The sequence below is a fragment of the Mercenaria mercenaria genome, chromosome 7, assembly GCF_021730395.1.
Source record: "Mercenaria mercenaria strain notata chromosome 7, MADL_Memer_1, whole genome shotgun sequence".
NCBI classification, from domain to species: Eukaryota; Metazoa; Mollusca; class Bivalvia; order Venerida; family Veneridae; genus Mercenaria; species Mercenaria mercenaria.
In genome coordinates this window covers 60028195-60045660 of record NC_069367.1, presented here as the reverse complement: position 1 = coordinate 60045660, position 17466 = coordinate 60028195, and the positions used below count along the sequence as shown (strand labels likewise).

The 17466-nt window shown below is 34.4% G+C and overlaps 1 protein-coding gene across 1 annotated transcript in view; it reads right to left on the bottom strand.

Moving 5' to 3' along the window:
• Positions 1-3457: 3457 nt before the first annotated feature.
• Positions 3458-17466, bottom strand: part of LOC128558298 (uncharacterized) — a 52920-nt gene continuing 38911 nt past the window's right edge. Inside the window, exon 3 of the mRNA XM_053547221.1 lies at positions 3458-4476. Within this exon, the coding sequence (XP_053403196.1) occupies positions 3458-4476 (1019 nt within the window). The remainder of the gene's footprint in view (positions 4477-17466) is intronic.

Here is a 17466-nt window from a genome sequence, read left to right as displayed (position 1 = left end):
TTTTTCCGCCCAACCAGAGGTCATTACTGGTTCTCCCCTGGAAACACGGGAATAGACTACATGTAATATCATGTGCCCCGGCAAAAGAGGTTAGGTGGGGAAATTTGTATTTTAAACAAGTACGCTCCACGAATCTATGATAAGGTAAATGTGATCATCAGTGGATGTTTTGTTTATGATTGAAAATGGATTAACCAACTTTTTTTCAAATGAACCATTTCTCGGCGATCAAGGATAGACACGGGACCATCGTGCATATAGCCGGTCATTTATCTGAATAATTACAGATTGCTACGACATTCACTTACTTCTACCATTAATAAGTAGGTAGTACATCAGATACGTAAGGTCTCTGATAGTGGTAATAGACTCGTCCTCGCCAGGTTCAGCTTCATAACCTATCTCCTCGAGACCTGCCTCGAATCCCTGTTCTACGAGATCCAGAATTGATATCACCAACACCGTCGACTCTAATGTAACCTTAAAATGAAACAAGTGGTAACAAAGTAAAAAAAACATGTATTGCCACATTCGTACTACTGAAACAAACAAACTTCGAACATTGTAATTAACAATCCAATCTTACAGAATATTGGTATGATCTTAAATACATATCGGGAACTTTTAAGCCTGTCTACCAATATTTACGGTAATATGAAAAAAATGATTGCATATTGTCGCCCAAAATACTTATGAGAGAAAATTGTTGCTTGAGAAATGATATTTATTTCGTTCTATTTCTTATTTCCATAGAAAATTATAAATTTCATTTTGTATGAACATCAAAAGGAAAGGCGCTATAGTTACGATAACGCTGCATAGTGATAACGCACCGCTGCTTTGACGACGTCGGCGTATAGTCAGAGAGAACGTAGATGACGTAGCAATTGTTCCGTTTTGTGAACAGAATGGGCGAGTAGCTGATTTTGAATAATGTTTAATGCAAGAAAATATGTGCAATTTATAATATAACCTTATTAAATAGAAAGGAAATTTTAATGGAAATAAAATGGGGTAACTGGGACACTGGGAAAAGATTGTCGTGTAGTCATGATCAAAGACAAAATATAAACTTGATTTATCGACATGCTACTATTTGAAACCAACACGATATATGACAGCTATAATTTTTATAAAATTCTGAAAACCTGTGCCTCACTCTTACCCCCACCATGTTCCAAAGACATGGGACAGTGTAAATAAAAGTAATCCCCTCCAGGTGAATCTCTTACACACGTAATGGAAACAAAAAGGCATGGCATGTAAAACACAAAAATGCTCGTGTACATGTATAAATATATAAAAAACAAACCTTAAGAACCAAAAACGTATGTACTCAATGCCTTTTCAGATGGGCCCTTAAGGGCCCGACGAAACAGGCCAGAAGACAAATATCAAAACAGTTCAGTCCTGGTAGGATTTAAAAACTGCTTATCATAGAGTCCTCCCCATCTTCCGTCAGACGCAATCAAAGAGGGAAGCGTAGTGTCTAACTGTAAACGGGTTGAACACTAAACATGCGGTATGTCTCAAAACAGTTGGGCGTAACCTCTTTTAATAAAACGTTTGATAATCTTTCCAAATACATTTGGAAAATTACCGTGACCCAAGATCTTACGAAGTTTGTAAACCACATCCCCATGAAAAACGGGTTTAGAAATACCTTCTCGCAGAAGTGCCTTTAAATTACTATTGAATTTTAAAACTAAATCAGAATTACGATAATAAAATTTAGCAAAATATTTACGCAATTTGTAATAACGGTAGCCTTGCTGAAGAAGTTTACCTGTAATATATTGATTACGTTCATTGAAATGCTTGACATGACTACACGCTCTGGCAAACCGAATTAATTGAGAAGTATATACCCCATAAGATGTAGCCTGAGGTACATCCCCGTCCAAATGGGGAAAATTTACAATACTAAAATTAAAATCATCCCTCTTGTCATAAATTTTGGTATGTATAAAATTGTCATAAATAGAGAGATGTAAATGTAAAAATGAAGCATCAGTATCCGAATTGTTAGTTTTAATTAACTGAAGCTCCCTAGGATAAATAGTACCCACCAATTGACCAAAAAACGGGTTATCCATATTAAGAATATCATCTAGATAGCGTGATGTATTATTAAATGCCGTTATAATATCTGCCTGCGTATCTGGAGAGAGGCTCAACATAAAGTCTCTTTCATAACAATATAAAAACAAATCTGCGACAAGGGGTGCACAATTTGTTCCCATGGGAATACCAACAACTTGTCTAAAAACTGCATTCCCAAACCTGATGTAAATGTTGTTCAATAAAAAGGAAAGGGCTTTACAAACTTCGTCACAGGTCCACATTGTATAATGTTTAATGATATTGTTAGTAAAAAAAGCTTTATCAAAATTGCAAGCAATAAATGTAGCATTCTCTCTGGCAAAATTCTTTTGAATTAGGGTAGTTAATTTGTCATTTAAGTTATGTGGTAAAGTGGTATACAAAGTAGAAAAATCGTATGTACTGACTGTAGATACCTTGTAATTATTAATTTTCAACTTATCCAGGATTTCACCAGAATTTTTAATCGACCAAAATAAGTGTTTACCAGAGTTTTCGTATACTTTATCGCAGTATCTTTCCACGTGGGCTTTCACAGCAGTTAGACATGATGTTAATAGTTTTGAAATATTTGTAGTTGTACAAGAGCTTGAATTAGCGATGAAGCGAGCTTTATATGGCTGTTTATGCAATTTAGGAATCCAATACATGGTCGGTAGTTTAATTTATTGATCGTCTATACGAACTTTTAAATTAGAAACTTCAGTGATGTGATCAGTAATCAACTTATTTTCAACAGAAGGACTCAATGTATAAGTGTTAGTGCTATTTAGTTCGTTTTGTAAAACATTAATATAATGTAGGCGTCAAATGATGATAATATTGTTGGCCGCCTTGTCTGCTGGAACTAAGACATACTTAGAATGAAATTCTTGGATTTCCTGTTTCAAATGTCTTAAAGTAAACTTGGGTTTTGGTGGAAGTAGGTGTTCATTAGTTTGATAAAATTTTATTCGAGAATCAACAATGTTAAAAATATTTCGTTTCCGAGACGTTAATGCATTGGGATCAGCGTTCTCACGACGACACCATTTAACACAGAAGGTTTCGATGGATTCTGCAATCTGACCACGACATTAAAATCAATAGTTGAAGAAATTCTATATTTATGTCCTTTAAAGAAACCCTGTCCACTAGCTTCGTTTTGCTCAGTTAATAACTGTGATGTCGTAGATAAGCCATATACATCAGGATGTATAACAGATGGATTCAGAGGGTGTATTCCTGTAGCACGAAACGCACTTGCTGCATTATTCATCGTGCATACCTTATAGTACGCCTTTTTGAATAGACCGCAGAAGTCGTACCTTGTAACTATCTGTCCGTGATTTTCCTTTAAGAACTGCATGCAGGCCTAGTTGTATTCTACTTTGAGCGGTTTAAACATACACTTATCAAGTGGTTGTAACTTGCTTGTTGTATGTGGTGGCAGACAAAGTATCTCAATCTTGTTTTCCTTCGCTAGAGTAAGAGTTCGGAGACCAATATGAGAAGTATGACCGTCAAGTATGAGGAGTACCGGACGTGTAGATGGAAGGTATTTCAAAAAGTGGTTCTCAAACCAGTCCTGAAATAGGTCCCTGTCAGTGAAAGACGATTTACTTGTGGCAAACAGTGTGTCGGTAAGTGCATTGGAAACTAACCCTTTATTCAGTATCTGCCCTTTACAAATAATCATGGGAGGAATAAAATGCCCAGATGCACTTGCACACACAACAGCAGTGACATTTTCACCTCTATCTCCACTTGTTTTGCTGTGGATGTTCTTTTTCCCCGTCTGACCAATGACTTTAGCTGGTTGATGTACTGTATTCATACCTGTTTCATCTACATTATATATTTGTTCACCTTTTGTGTGCAAGTTACATTTTTCTATTGTACCACTAAGTAACTTGAAATAAGCCGTTACAACGTTCTGCTTAAGCATTTTTGCACGTGCTGCAGACAGGCCTTCTTGCTTCCTTATCGCCAACTGTTTGTGGCGGCGCATGAAGCCCTCATACCAATCATACCCGGCTTCCTGTTTATCTACATTGAAACGGTGTTTTACATCTAACTTAACAGCAAATTCAAATGCAAGCTTGCAAATGTCACGAATAGTCAGGCCAAATCCGCAATTTTCCATTTCTAGTATATACTCAACTAGCTGTGACTCTTGTTCTTCGGTGAAAACAGGCGGTCTTGTTGGAGGAGCATCTATCTGAACTTTCCCGTTCACTCTTCTTTCTAGTGTTGATTTGGGAATACCATGGCTTTTAGCAGCTTTTCTTATACTCATTCTTCGACTTTTGATCGCAGCGATTGCTCGAATCATGGCATCCGCTGACCATTTTCCTTGTTTACTAGGGTCTGTTTTCTTTCGACGAACCATGCCTGTAAAAACAGAGTCAAAATTTAATACACGTTTCAACATTTCACGTGCGGGTCAAAGATCTAACGACAGTGCACAGAATGTTATTGTTATGGGAATTTAGGGGATAACTGAAAAAAACTTTGCCTAAAATATAAAAGCAGATAATTTGGTCACGTTTACCAAACGCCCTTTTTAACTTTGAATCATGCACACACATTTTCAGTCATTTTTTTCCAAGTTAAGCCCTAACAATTTATAAAAGCGTCCGTGTACAAGTGTTTTATCATGAAGAATCAGGGTTTTATGATGATCCGTTCGTTCAGTTTATGTCTAACAAGGAAACAAATACAGATGCTTATTATTTATAGATCTAGCGATCAAGTTTAATAAAAATATATATAATGTCAGAAGTAGGATGCCAAAATCTAACCACCTTCCGGCGCACTATAAATCACAAAATATTGGAATTGTAGTGTCCCACTTACCCCTAATGCATTGGGGTAAGTGGGACACATTTGAAAACGTACTTTTTTATATTCTTCGTAGTATATATTTTAAAACTACTATTGGTTTATATAATAGTGATGCTGCAACTCCTCAAATATTGATTTGAGGTATCAACATATGATAAGATATATACACATACAAAATATGTCATATTTTACAAACAAGCACTTGTTTCATAACGTCGTATCATGACGTCATAACAACAAGTTTTGAATAAAGGACTGACCATTCTATATCTAGATATTTATGAATAAATGTTGTTGTAATTCAACTAAAATATTGTTAAAATGATGTTCGGTGTTTATTTTGCGATGATACTTAAAACACATCAGTATTCCATACTAGTCTGATCTAATATTACAAATTTTGTAAACACTACCGCGTCACAATATGTTATTTATGTTTTCTTAATTATTTCAATTAGTAAAACTCACCTCAAGCAGCTAAGGGAATCGATTCTCTATTGTTGTCTTCAAGTTTTTCGGCAGACGAACTTTACCATTATAATCTGTGATACTGAATGTTCTTTCACCACGGAAGATCTTATTAAAGGGAAGTAACTTCTTTTTTCCCAGTATAGCGAAAAGTGCGAAGTGTCCCAGTTTCCCCATTGTCCCAGTTACCCCATTTTACCCTAAGTACAAGAAATGAATTATTTTTTCGCGATGATCTATGGATTTGCCGAGCATTTCGCATGCACTCCGCAAAAAAAAAAAAATTCATTGCTTAAATTAATCTCATTTCGCGATTCGTCGTTAAATAAAATAATTCGTTTGGAGTTCAGATGTGGAGAAATTATGAAATTATATCATCAAGGGCGCAGCCCTAGTGATATGATAATCAATACACATCTGAACGACAAACAATGATTTTGTTCAAGAGCAAATCACTGTTTGGGATATACTATTTCAATTCTAACACGTTATCTCGAATCATTATCTACATCTTTGACGATTTTCACCAATTTGCCTGTTTTGTGTTGTTTTCTTTTCAAGCGCGTCGCTATGACGTTGACACTATGACGTAATGATATTACGTGTATGTGTGAGTGCGTGTTGCAAAATAACACAAAATCTCAGTTAATATGCTTACGTCACGTTAAACATGCGATGGCGTCAATTTTTTTGTTGCGACAACGAAAGAGCGCTAATAGATTTTATCCAATGTTTTATATTAAGAGCACATTAGAATTAAAATAATGTATGCAAAATCGCGTTTTACTTGAATTAATACACTCAAATCGGATATACGTCCCCAGAATAATTCGCACGAATTACGCCCTCGTGAAATTATTCCGCGGACGTTTACCTATTTTCGTGCATTAATAACGTTAAAAGACGGTTTTTCTATACATTGTTTCCTAAATTATTAGAAGTAAGAAGTAATTATTAGCTTACCTATTGACCAGCTAGATGACTAGACAACTACTTAAAAGACAAGAAATGTAAGGAACGTTATAATCTAGTTACCGACTTAATGAACAAACAATTCAATCGTTCATTAGCCGTGAGTAGTAAACATTGGTAATATTGACTTTGTTAATCTTAGTTACTGACTTAATTAATTTTAAGAGAAAAATTTGGGCAATCGGGGGGAAAATTTAAATTTTTCAAAAGTTAAAAATCCAAGAATTTTTTTTAAAATAAAGAAAGCCCTTTTTAGTCAAACTTTCAAAATACCGGCCCCAAACAAAAAAAAAAGGGGTTTTCCCCGTAAAAATTGTCCCTCTCAAAAATTTTTACGACAAAGCCCAAGAAATGGATACAGGTTAAGGTGGAATGCGCCTAATTTAAATTTTATGGGTTTCGTTTCGAAATTTTGATTAATATAAAATTCAGCAAATTCCTCGTAGACTGGGGGATTTTATTTTTTTGTATTTCTGTAACTTTTTTCTGTAAAAACCCTTTAAAAACACGACCATTGACGTCCTTTTTTGATAACCATAATTTCCCGTCCTCAGAAGTTTTTTTAAAAAATCGTTCTTTTCATAAAACAAGTATGGGATTTGCTTTTTTTCTCATCATATTTCTTTTTAAAAAATGCCCTTTGAAAGGGGTTTTATCCTGATTTGGGCTTTTTTTGGGACCCGATAAAAGGGGCCGTATATCTTTCTTTTTAACCGGGCAGTTAAACTTTTTACCAGTGATTTTCGGTCAGTTAAATCATGTGCCCTTTATGATTGATTTTGTTGTCATAAGAAATTTTGAAACCCGAAACCATCATCATGTTTTGGAAATTTTCCGAACAAGAAAATGAGGGTAAAATAATGAGTTTTTTTCCCAAAAAGAAAAAGTTTTTCCCGATTTTGCCGGAAAAACACTTCATTATATAAGTGACGTCATTACGAATAGAATATGACGCCCATGAAAGCGGTTGTTAAACACTTTTTTTTAAAAAATTTTTAAATTTGGCCAAATATCGGAAAATAAAGAAATGACAAGATAAAGAGAATAATAGGTTAGTGCCTAAGAGGGGAAAAAGGGTTTTTCGGCCGGCCCCGGAGTTAGGGGGTTTCCCTCGGCTCCCCCGATAACCTCCTCCGCCTCCCCGGATAAATTTTCTATCTCCCGGCACAAACCAATTATTCTCTATATAAATTGTGGGGGTTTTTTTTAACGTTGAAGCCAAATATTTACGTTAAGGGGACGTCAGAGCGACAATATACGTTTAGTTTGAATAAAAATTTGCGTTAAATTTTGTCTCGTAAAACCAAAACGATAGCTTTGACAAAAAAAAAAACATGACATAAAAAACTTTTTTTTCTTCGATTGGAAGGAATAAAATTAGGGGGTCACCAAAATTCTTTTTTCACTGCATTTTGAATACGACATTCTGAGCTGTTCGATACAAACAGTTTTTAAAATTTTTTTAGTTTTGGGTTTAAACCCGTTTTTCAGGCAATTTTTAAAATAGATCAATTGGGAAAAATTTTTTAACTTCAATATTTTTTAATCAAACTTTAAAATTTTAAAAAAACCCGGGTCCCAAAACCCTCTAAAGAAAGGACGATACTTACCTTGTAAAAAACCAAAAAACCCAAATTCAACATCACTGCAAAAATTCTTGCCGGGGTACCGAAAATCTAGGGGTATAAAAAAGCGGGTTTTTTTCTTTAAAAAACCCCCCCCGATTCCCAACAGAAACTTTTTTCCCCCTATATGATAAACCTCATTTATAAACCCACGTGAATTTTAAAAATACAATTATACAATATCTAAGCTATAGCTCTGCAAAGCCGGGCAATATGCGTCCGAAGAGTTCTAGTTTCGAGGATGGGGGAATTTAAAATTTTAAAAAATGTTTTTGGGACAAGTTGGGGGATTTTGTGCACGCGTTGAGGGGTTTTACTGAGGCAAAAAAAAAAAAAGGGGAATGCATTTTCTTCGGGTGGGGCGGTGAGGAGGCGGGGGTTGAGGGGTTCAAACCCTTTTTTAAATGTTAAATCACAATCTCCCCATTTTAAGTTTAAAGCCCCAATCCCTTGGTGGTTTTAAAGTTGTGTTTGGGGAAAATTTAAAAAGGGAACGACTTGCGTTTTACTTTTTATTTTATATTTTTTTTAAATTCTAGGCCGAATGTGGAGCAATTTATAAAACAAAATAAAAATTTTCCATCGCTTCTCTTTTCTGACAAACCCAATCAGAGGGGAAGAAGCCCCCAAACCCAAGGGGGGGTACAAATTTTTCACGTCTTTGGGAAAAAAACGCCCCGGGGGATAAAACCCTTTACGAAAGCGCAAAAATAAAGAAGGGGAAATGGGGGGGGGGCTGTGAAATGTGTATTGTGTTCCAAGTTTTTAATCAATACCTTGAACAACTTTCAGGTTTGTTCCCGAGGACAAAACTTAAATTCTTTTGTGCCCCTTGGGACTTAGATTTCCAAACAAATTTCAAAAGCTTTGTATATCGTCCCATCGCCACCAACGTATTTGCCAAGATTGAAATCAATATCTTGAATGGTTATTATGTTTTGCTGTGGACACACACTATGACAGACAGACTTGATCTTACTGTGTCCTTGACTTTTGACCTAGAGACCTAGTTCATGCACTCTCCATTTTGTTCCATCGCCACCTTTTAAATTTTATATGAAATATTTCAGTCCCTTCGATAGTTAACAAGTTTGAAAACATACAAAATAAAAACCCCCATTTTGACCTTTACTCCTTTTGTGAGCTTGACCTTTCCCCTACCGCCTGATACAGGGGGCTTGCGCATCGTGATTGTCTCTTTGAAACCCAACTTATCCCAACCCTTTTGGGACATCCCTCCAGACACAAAATTTAGGGGAAATTTTTAAAAATTTTAAAGCTATTTTTTGGGTGCCTTGCCCTTTAAAAACTACTGACATATTTTATAGGTTTTCTACACACTGTTTGATTCCCACTTGCTATATGCCAATTTTAAAGACAATCCCTTTAAATACCTTGAATACGGATTTTACACTCCGGAAACAAAACATGACGACGGAAAGAAAAAGGGACGGACGCACGCACGCGCCGAAACATAAAAACGCATTTTTTTAAAAAAATTTAAGTTACTAGTATAAAAAGTGGGGAAATGATGTATTTGTTTTAAAAAATTTTTATATGAGACAGGGTTTTTAAAAAATTTTTTATTTTGACCCCCATTCATAAATTTACGGGAAAACAAACCCCCTTTGGGAAAATTTAAATTTTTATTTTTTTGGGTTTTAGGACTTATTTCTTTTCCTTTTTAAATATACCCAATCACCTTTTAAACGTTTTAGCAAAAACAAAAATTTTTTTAATCTTTTTTTGGCAGGTTGTCTGCAAACAAAAAAGCATAATTTTAAAATTTTACACGTCTTGTTGGTTTAGTGTTAAAATCAATTATTTTAAAGAATTATTTTCCCTTTTTGACTTTTAAAAAGTAGTGAAATAAGAAAAGGAAAAAAATAATAAAGTTTGGATAAATTCAATGTTTGAATTTATTATACATCCCTTTTTGGGGTTTAAAAAAATCACGTGTAGAAAAGAAGACTTGCACAAAAAGAAAAAAATTTAAACTCCAAACTAACGGGGATTTTTTAAAATTTTAACCCCTCATGGGGGGAAACTTACGGTGGGGAGGGGGGGGTCTAAAAAGGGACTCCGAACTTTAAATGGCTTCCGGCGTTTGAAAAAATATTTTTATGATTTTCCCAAAGTTATAAAATTTGGGGGATATTGAATCCCCAAATTATTTTTTCCCTGACCTCTTGAAGGGTTTCCCCGGGGAAATCCCAATCGCCCAAAAAACCCAAACAAAAACTTTGGGGGAAGTCACGAAGCACAAATTTTTATACGTGTTTGCTAAAAAAAAAAATGTTTACAGAAAAAACCAGTTAAATAAATTAATCAAACAGATAAAAAATTTTAGCCTTTTTGAAAAAAATAAACATTTATTTATTGTGTTTAAATCTTACAAAAAATTTAACAAAAAAGCACAAAATACCCGGCCCCCAAAAATGCAAAATTAAATTTTTTAACTGCTAATTTTTATCATAAAAAAATAATTTATTACATTTTAACTTTTTAAAGGCACCGCCCCCCCCCCCCTGATTTTGAAAAAAAAAGCCCTTCTTTTAAAATTAATTTTTATAAACCCTTAAGAACATGAGTTTTTGTTTCGGACTATCTTAAAAATCCCAAAAAAAGGGAAAAAAAAATCCCGAGTCTGAAATCAAACCCCGGGCCGCCGCAGTTTTAAAAATTTTATTTCAGTGGCCTTGAAGAATACACCACAAAAGAATAAAATTATTTTGTCGTTAAATAAAATGAAAGTATTTGTAAAAAAACTGTATGTTTTTTATTACTTAACGTTCACGTTTTTTTAAAGTTAATAAAGATTCTGTTTTTTTATTTCTATTGCTTTATAAGCATTTTTCCCCCAGTCCCCCTTTACAACGTAATTCTTTTTGGGAATTAAAAAAAAAAATAGTAAAAACAACAAAATTCTTATGTTTTTAAATAACATGTAACCTGTCAGAAAATTTTCAAAGCTTTTTTAAAAAGAGCAATGATTTTCTGTTGTTTTTTTTTGTGGGTTCGATCTGGAGGCCCAGTCCCCCAAGCGGCTAAAAATCCTCTTACTGTAACTAAAACACATTTTTTCCCTTTGAATATCTGAACTGCAAAAAAAGGGCCATGCAAAAATGTGCCAATGAAATATCCTGTGACCGACTCCAAGGAAGGGGAGGAAAACCCTTTGGGAGAAATTTAAAATTCCGATGATAATCATTGAAAATTATTTTTTTTGGGAACCCCGGGAAAAGCAAAGTATTTGAAAAAGTCAGGAAAAGAAATTTTTTTTAAAAAATTTTAAAAACAAAAAGAGTTTTTAATGGGAAAACTCCCTGTGTGAGTAGCTTCCCAACACAGGGGGTTTCCGAAAATCCAATATTTCAAAGCTGCAAAAAGGTACTATCTTAAAAAATTTTTTTCAGGGTTTATTTGAAATTTTACATGGCCCGCAAAAATTCTGTTAAAAAAATTATAAACGATTGTATGCCTGGGTTTTATACCCGCCGTTTCATGGCAAAAGAAATAAAATTTTAAATTCACCCAAAGGTCTTTTTTTATGAGTTCCCAAAAGATTTAAAAATTTTTTTTTATATTTAAACCTTTTTTGATGTTGCCGACATGGGGAAAAAAACAGTCTGAACAGTAAATAACCCGCTAGAAGACCTAAACAGGGGAATTTTTTAAAAAGGGCCCAAAAAAATTGCTTCATTAAACCTTTTTTAAGTCTTTTTCCACGAAACCTTCATGTAAGATAGCTGGGCTCAAGTGCCCAAGCTTGGCGCCCAAAAATGTGAAAAACCCCACACACGACAGAAAATTTTGGGTAATTTACTGGGTTTAGGGTCTTTTTTAAAAACGTAGAAAAATTAACATTTTTTCCCACTCTCGCCAAATTTATATCTCTTTTTTTTTTATCACAATCATAAACAAAAAAATTTCCATTAAGTTTGCGGGGGTTTAAAAAAACCGTAAAAATTTGTCATGGGAGTTGAAGTAAAGTAAAAAAACAAAAGTAGGTAAAGAATTAATCGCGTCTTTGTTATCTTCTTCATTAAAAAGGGTAAAATATTCTCCCAGCTTCATTATGCATTTAAATATTCGAAAACTTTCGATATCAAAAATAGTGTTTCCACTTTTTTTTGATTCCAATAATAAAAGACCCCTAGCCAAAAAGGTTGACGGGGGGGGGGGGGGGAAAAAAATTGGAGATGGAACTTAATAAAAACCTTAAAGTACCTGAAACATCGAGGCCCTTAAAGGGTTTCCAATCACTGAAAAAACCCAAAACCCCAAATCAGGGGCCAAAAATGAAATTTAAACCCCCATGCAGCAGCGTTAAAAACCGGTGGGGATTTCCCAAAAAATTTCCATAGGGTAAAAAAAATTTTTCAAAACGCAAAATGTAATGTTTTTACTATTTATTATTTACCTAAAAAAATTTCTGAAAAAAATGGGCCCTTGTTTTTTCCCACAATTAAATCTGAACAGACGACATAAATTCCTTTATTGAACCTTTTAAAAAATTCCGTTTAAATTTCCCGATTGTATGCCCCCCGGACTATTTCTTTAATAGGCATAACCCAGCACATTTCTATAAATAGCCCACTTAAAAACTTCCCCTAAGTTTTTTTAATAGATAAAAAATTGAAGATTTCATAATGAAACCCCAAAATTGTAAAATCAAATTTGCTATATAAAACATAATGTACCAACCCATTTAAAAAATTTAGATAAATGTGAAATAAAAAAACAAATTAAAAAACCTAAAAACCTAACTTTTTTTTTAAAACAAATGTACTTTACAATGTGTTTTTTTTAGGATAATAAGTTATTTGCAGGGGCCAGGCCCCGCCCGGTATTTATTTTCTAAGTGCAAGATTTAATTATGTACCAGGTCAATAAATCCTGGTGCTAATATATTTTTAGGTAAGACTGTCCCGAAAAGCAGCATTCTAAAAACAGATTTTAGAAAACCCTAAAGCGTCAAAATAACCGATTTACCCCTCGCAGCTTTTTATAGGCTTTGTTGAAACTAGTGTTTTAGTAAAAAACCCTAAAAAATTTAAAACAAATACAAAATTTTACAACACCGCCCGGGTTCCGACTCCAACAACATGACAAACCGCATTCTTTCTTTAAAGAGGAATGCCCGCAATAATGTTAACAAAGTCGGGAAATAAAAAATAGTTACGTATAAATAATTGCTGCAAATTTTTTGAGCATTAAAATAGCAAAATGTTTTAATTATTGAAAAGAACAACTGCGTGCGTTCCCAAACACTAACCAAACGCGTCAAACCGAATTTTTCAGCCCATATAAACGACGGTGCAAATTGTAGCGGTGAGCCCCAAACCCCCCAAAACTTTACAGTGCTCCCTAAACGGGAATAAAAAACCCCCCCCCCGTAGACACGTGAATAATAACCCCCCAGTCACATTATACTAAAACCCCGGGCTGACCAGCCCTTTGCACTCCCCTCCTAATGCTGGCGCCAAGTGGAAAGCTGCTAGAACCATTTTTTGCGTCATCCCAAAGACGTAAAAAAAAAAAAATAGAACTGCAATCGTGACGTCGCCATCTCTCAAAAAATTTAATATTTGGACAAATGGGTTTTAAAAATAGTACTCCCAAACTGTTACACCCCGAAAAACCCCCCTTTCAAAAAAAAAATAAAAATTTTACCAAGGGGGAATCGGGAAATATACTAAAATCGTGACTCGCCACCCTCCCCCTAATTATCCCTGCAAAAGGGTTAAATAGAAAAAAAATGAAACCTTGACGTCGTTATCACTTAAGAATTAAACTGACAGATGGAAATTTAGAAAATATTTACTAAAACCCCGTGACGTGCCATTTACAGAATTATACTTAAAAATTTGGTAATGGGAAAATAGTACTGAACCGTGACTTCGCAATCCACTTAAAGAATTATACTGACAGAGGGAAATTAGAAATAGACTGAAACCGTACGTCGTATCACTTACAAAATTTATACTGCCGATGGGTAATAGAAAATAACGGGAAACCGGACGTCGTTTCCCCTTTTTCCGGGAATTATATGACAGATGGAAACGATATAGAAAAACCCTTGAAAATCTGTAAATAGTCCCTGAAACCGGACGTCACAACTATTACAGAATTATACTGACAAAAGGGTATCAGAAATAGAACTTAAACGTGACGTCCCCCAATCTCCCCCGAATTTACGGGATTTTATGGTTTCAGAAAACAGTACTAAAAACCTTTAAACGTTTTTTTTCCCTTCAGAAGGATCCTAAAAGGAAACAACTCAAAAGGGCTTTTTTCCCCAAAATGTCCTAAGTTACAAAATAAATAGGCCAAAAATTCCCAAGACTTATGTACATTTTGACTGAATTTTTTTTTACAATTTTTTTCCCAAAATTAAACAATCTTTTAACGGAAAATGATAAGGGACCTGAAATGCCGCCTTTTTCTAAGTCCGTTTGGGGCCAAAATTTAAAAATTTAAATTTAAACCAGAGTTTTTCAAACGGGGGGGGGGGGGGGGTAAGGGGTTAAATTAAAAATTTTGGGGGGGGGAGGGGGGGGGGATTGTAGGGGATATTAATGGGGAATTTTTGGCCCATTTGGTTTAATGCACTGACAAGGCAGTTTTAAAAGGGGCTAGTTACACGCAAAATTTTAAAATCAAACTTTTCTAAGTCAAAAAAAAAGGATTTAATTTTAAAGAAAGGGGGAAAAGTCACAAAACTTTGCTTTTTCCCGTAGGTTTGATGACGAAAAATTTTAAGACCAGTCACCCCAGTCGCAAATTAAAGATAAGTTTTTTTCCAACAAAACGAAAACCCGAAACTTCAAATTAAAAAAAAGGGGGCCCCTTTATTTTTGTGAAAAATTAAAACAAGAAGTACCAACTCTTTTAAATTACAGCGGTTTTGATTACTAGGAAGCCTTATTTTAAAGTTCCAAACCAGGGGCCACTATATTTTTTCTGAGTTTTTAACCTTGCCGCAGAACTTTAACGAAGGAAAGGGACCCCGCCGACAATCCCGACACCAGGGGCCAGGGTGAAAAAAGATCCCCTTTTAACTATTCAAAAAATTAGCTGAGAAAAAACGAAAGGGAAAAACAGTGAGGGCCGGGTTATCTCAGGTAGTTTATTCTTCATAAAATATAATAAAAATTAGGGGGAGTCGGTATCTCAAACCCAAATTTAAAATTTATTGTGGTATCTTTTAAAAAAGATGGAAAAATGAGAGGGTTTTCCCCTTCAGAAGCTGTTTAAAAAAGTGGAATCGGGAAATAGTTTTTAAATTGGGGGGTTGCCCGGTTCCCCGAACCCAAAGTTTTTTTAGGATGGTATCTTAAAAAAATTTAAGGAAAAATTTATGGGGTTTTCTCAGACATTTGTTTTTTTAAAAGGGGCATCAGAAAATTTAGTAATGGAATAGTGAGGGGCGTATCTCGAACAAAAAAAAATTTTTTATGGTTTGGTTCTTTTAAAATAATGGAACAATGATAGGGTTTTCCCCAGACAGCTGTTTTTAAAAAGATGGCATCATAAATAGTTTTGGGAATTTGGTGATGTCGGTTTTCTCGAACAAAGTTATATTTATGGAGGGTATTGTAAACAATAGGGAAACCAAGTGTTTGACGGTTTCCCAGACAGTCTTTTTTTTTAAAAGATGGAAATTCGTAAATAGTTTTGGGGGGGGAAGGGGGGGGGCCCGGTATCTGGGAACAAAGTTTATGGGAAAGTTTTTGTAAACAATAATGAAACCTAAAGAGGGTTTTTCCCAGACAGTCTGTTTTTAAAAGATGGTATGGAAAAACCAAAAATGGCGCAAATCCGTAACAAAATTAAAACTTACAGATGGTTTCATAGTTTAGTAATGAAAAAAACGATTTTTAAAAATTTCAACCCAATCTTCCTGAAATATATGTTAGAGTCATTATTTTTCTATTTTAACATAATTTTTAAAATTTAAAATTTTCAATTTAGTTTTAAAAAGAAGCAGACATTTTTTAAACCTTTTCAAAAAATCTGGGGTGTCACGGGTAAACAAAATATGAAAGTCGGGAGGGGGGAGAGGGGGGGATCACGGAGCCCCTTTTTTTTTCCCCCCTTTAAAATTGGGATGCCCTAACTCCCGACTTGCGTAAAACTTCACATATTTAATCATAACGTTAAGGGTTGCCACTGACAAATACATTGATCAAAACCCAAAATTCATAACTGAGGGGTTAAAAGGCAGTCCTTTTGATGTCCCATGACCATGATCCAAATATTTATCTCTAAACTTTAACAGCTCACTACCACATAGTGTCATTTTTGGTTTTCCGAGTTAGTGTAAATTCCATTCAAAACACTCAGGATGACGCATTTTATTTTTCTTATTTCCCTTTGGGCTGGTTTTTGTCGACAGTCATTAACCTAAAACATAATTTTTATATATAACATCCCTTAGTCAGGTGAAAAACCCCCCACACAAATTTCGGTTTTTTCTTTTTTTTTTTTTATATAATATTTTATCATTTTTTATTTTACAAAAATCTTTTCAATTTTTCCCAAAAAAAATCAATGAAAACCGCTTTTACAAAAAATTATTTACAAAAAATTTTATGAAAATTTAAAACCCAAGTATCATTCAAAAGGGGAAAACCCTACATAAAAACTTTTTTTGAGCCGCGCCATGGAAAACCAACATGGGGGTTTTTTTGGGGACCAGCATGGATCCGGACCAGCCTCGCATCCGCTTAGTTGGTCGGGGTTATGCTGCCCCGCTTTCAAAGCCTTTTCAATTAGAAAAACCGTCAGCGAACGCAGGGGATAAAAGTCGGTCGGATCCATGCTGGTGGGGGGGGGGGGGGGGGCAAAAAGGCCCTATTTTGGTTTTTTCCTCTTGAAAACTGTTTCTTTTCGTCTATTTCAAAATTTAAAAATTTTTTTCTTTTTTAAATAAAACGGTGGCGCGATATGCAAAATGAAATCATTTTTTTACATCCTCAATATCATCCCCGGTTTTTTTGAAATTTAAAATTTTGTAAGTCAAAAAATGATCCCTTTTGCATTTTTGTGCGACATTTTTAAACTTTAAAAGTTGTAAATTAAAACTCTAGAAATGTCCCCTTGTTATAAATTTTTTAAATCTGATAAGATTAACAAACCCAGTATTGTAATTTTTTCCCGGGGATACATAAAAAATGCGACTAAAATATAAACAGCTAGCAGTTTATTTCCAATTTGGGCTGATTTAAAAATTTTTAAAAATTTTTACCTTTTTCAAATTTAAAAGTCTTTGGAATAAATTTGGTGCTTTTTTCGCGACAACAAAAAAAATAAAAAAATATTTCTTTGTTGATAAATGACAAAAAGATAACATGTTTGGCTTGTACAAAAATTTTTCCCTTTTTCAAACCTCGTGATGAAAATATTTTTAAAGAAAAATTTTTTTTTTGAAAATTTAAAAGGATCAAAACATGCTTAAAAAATATGA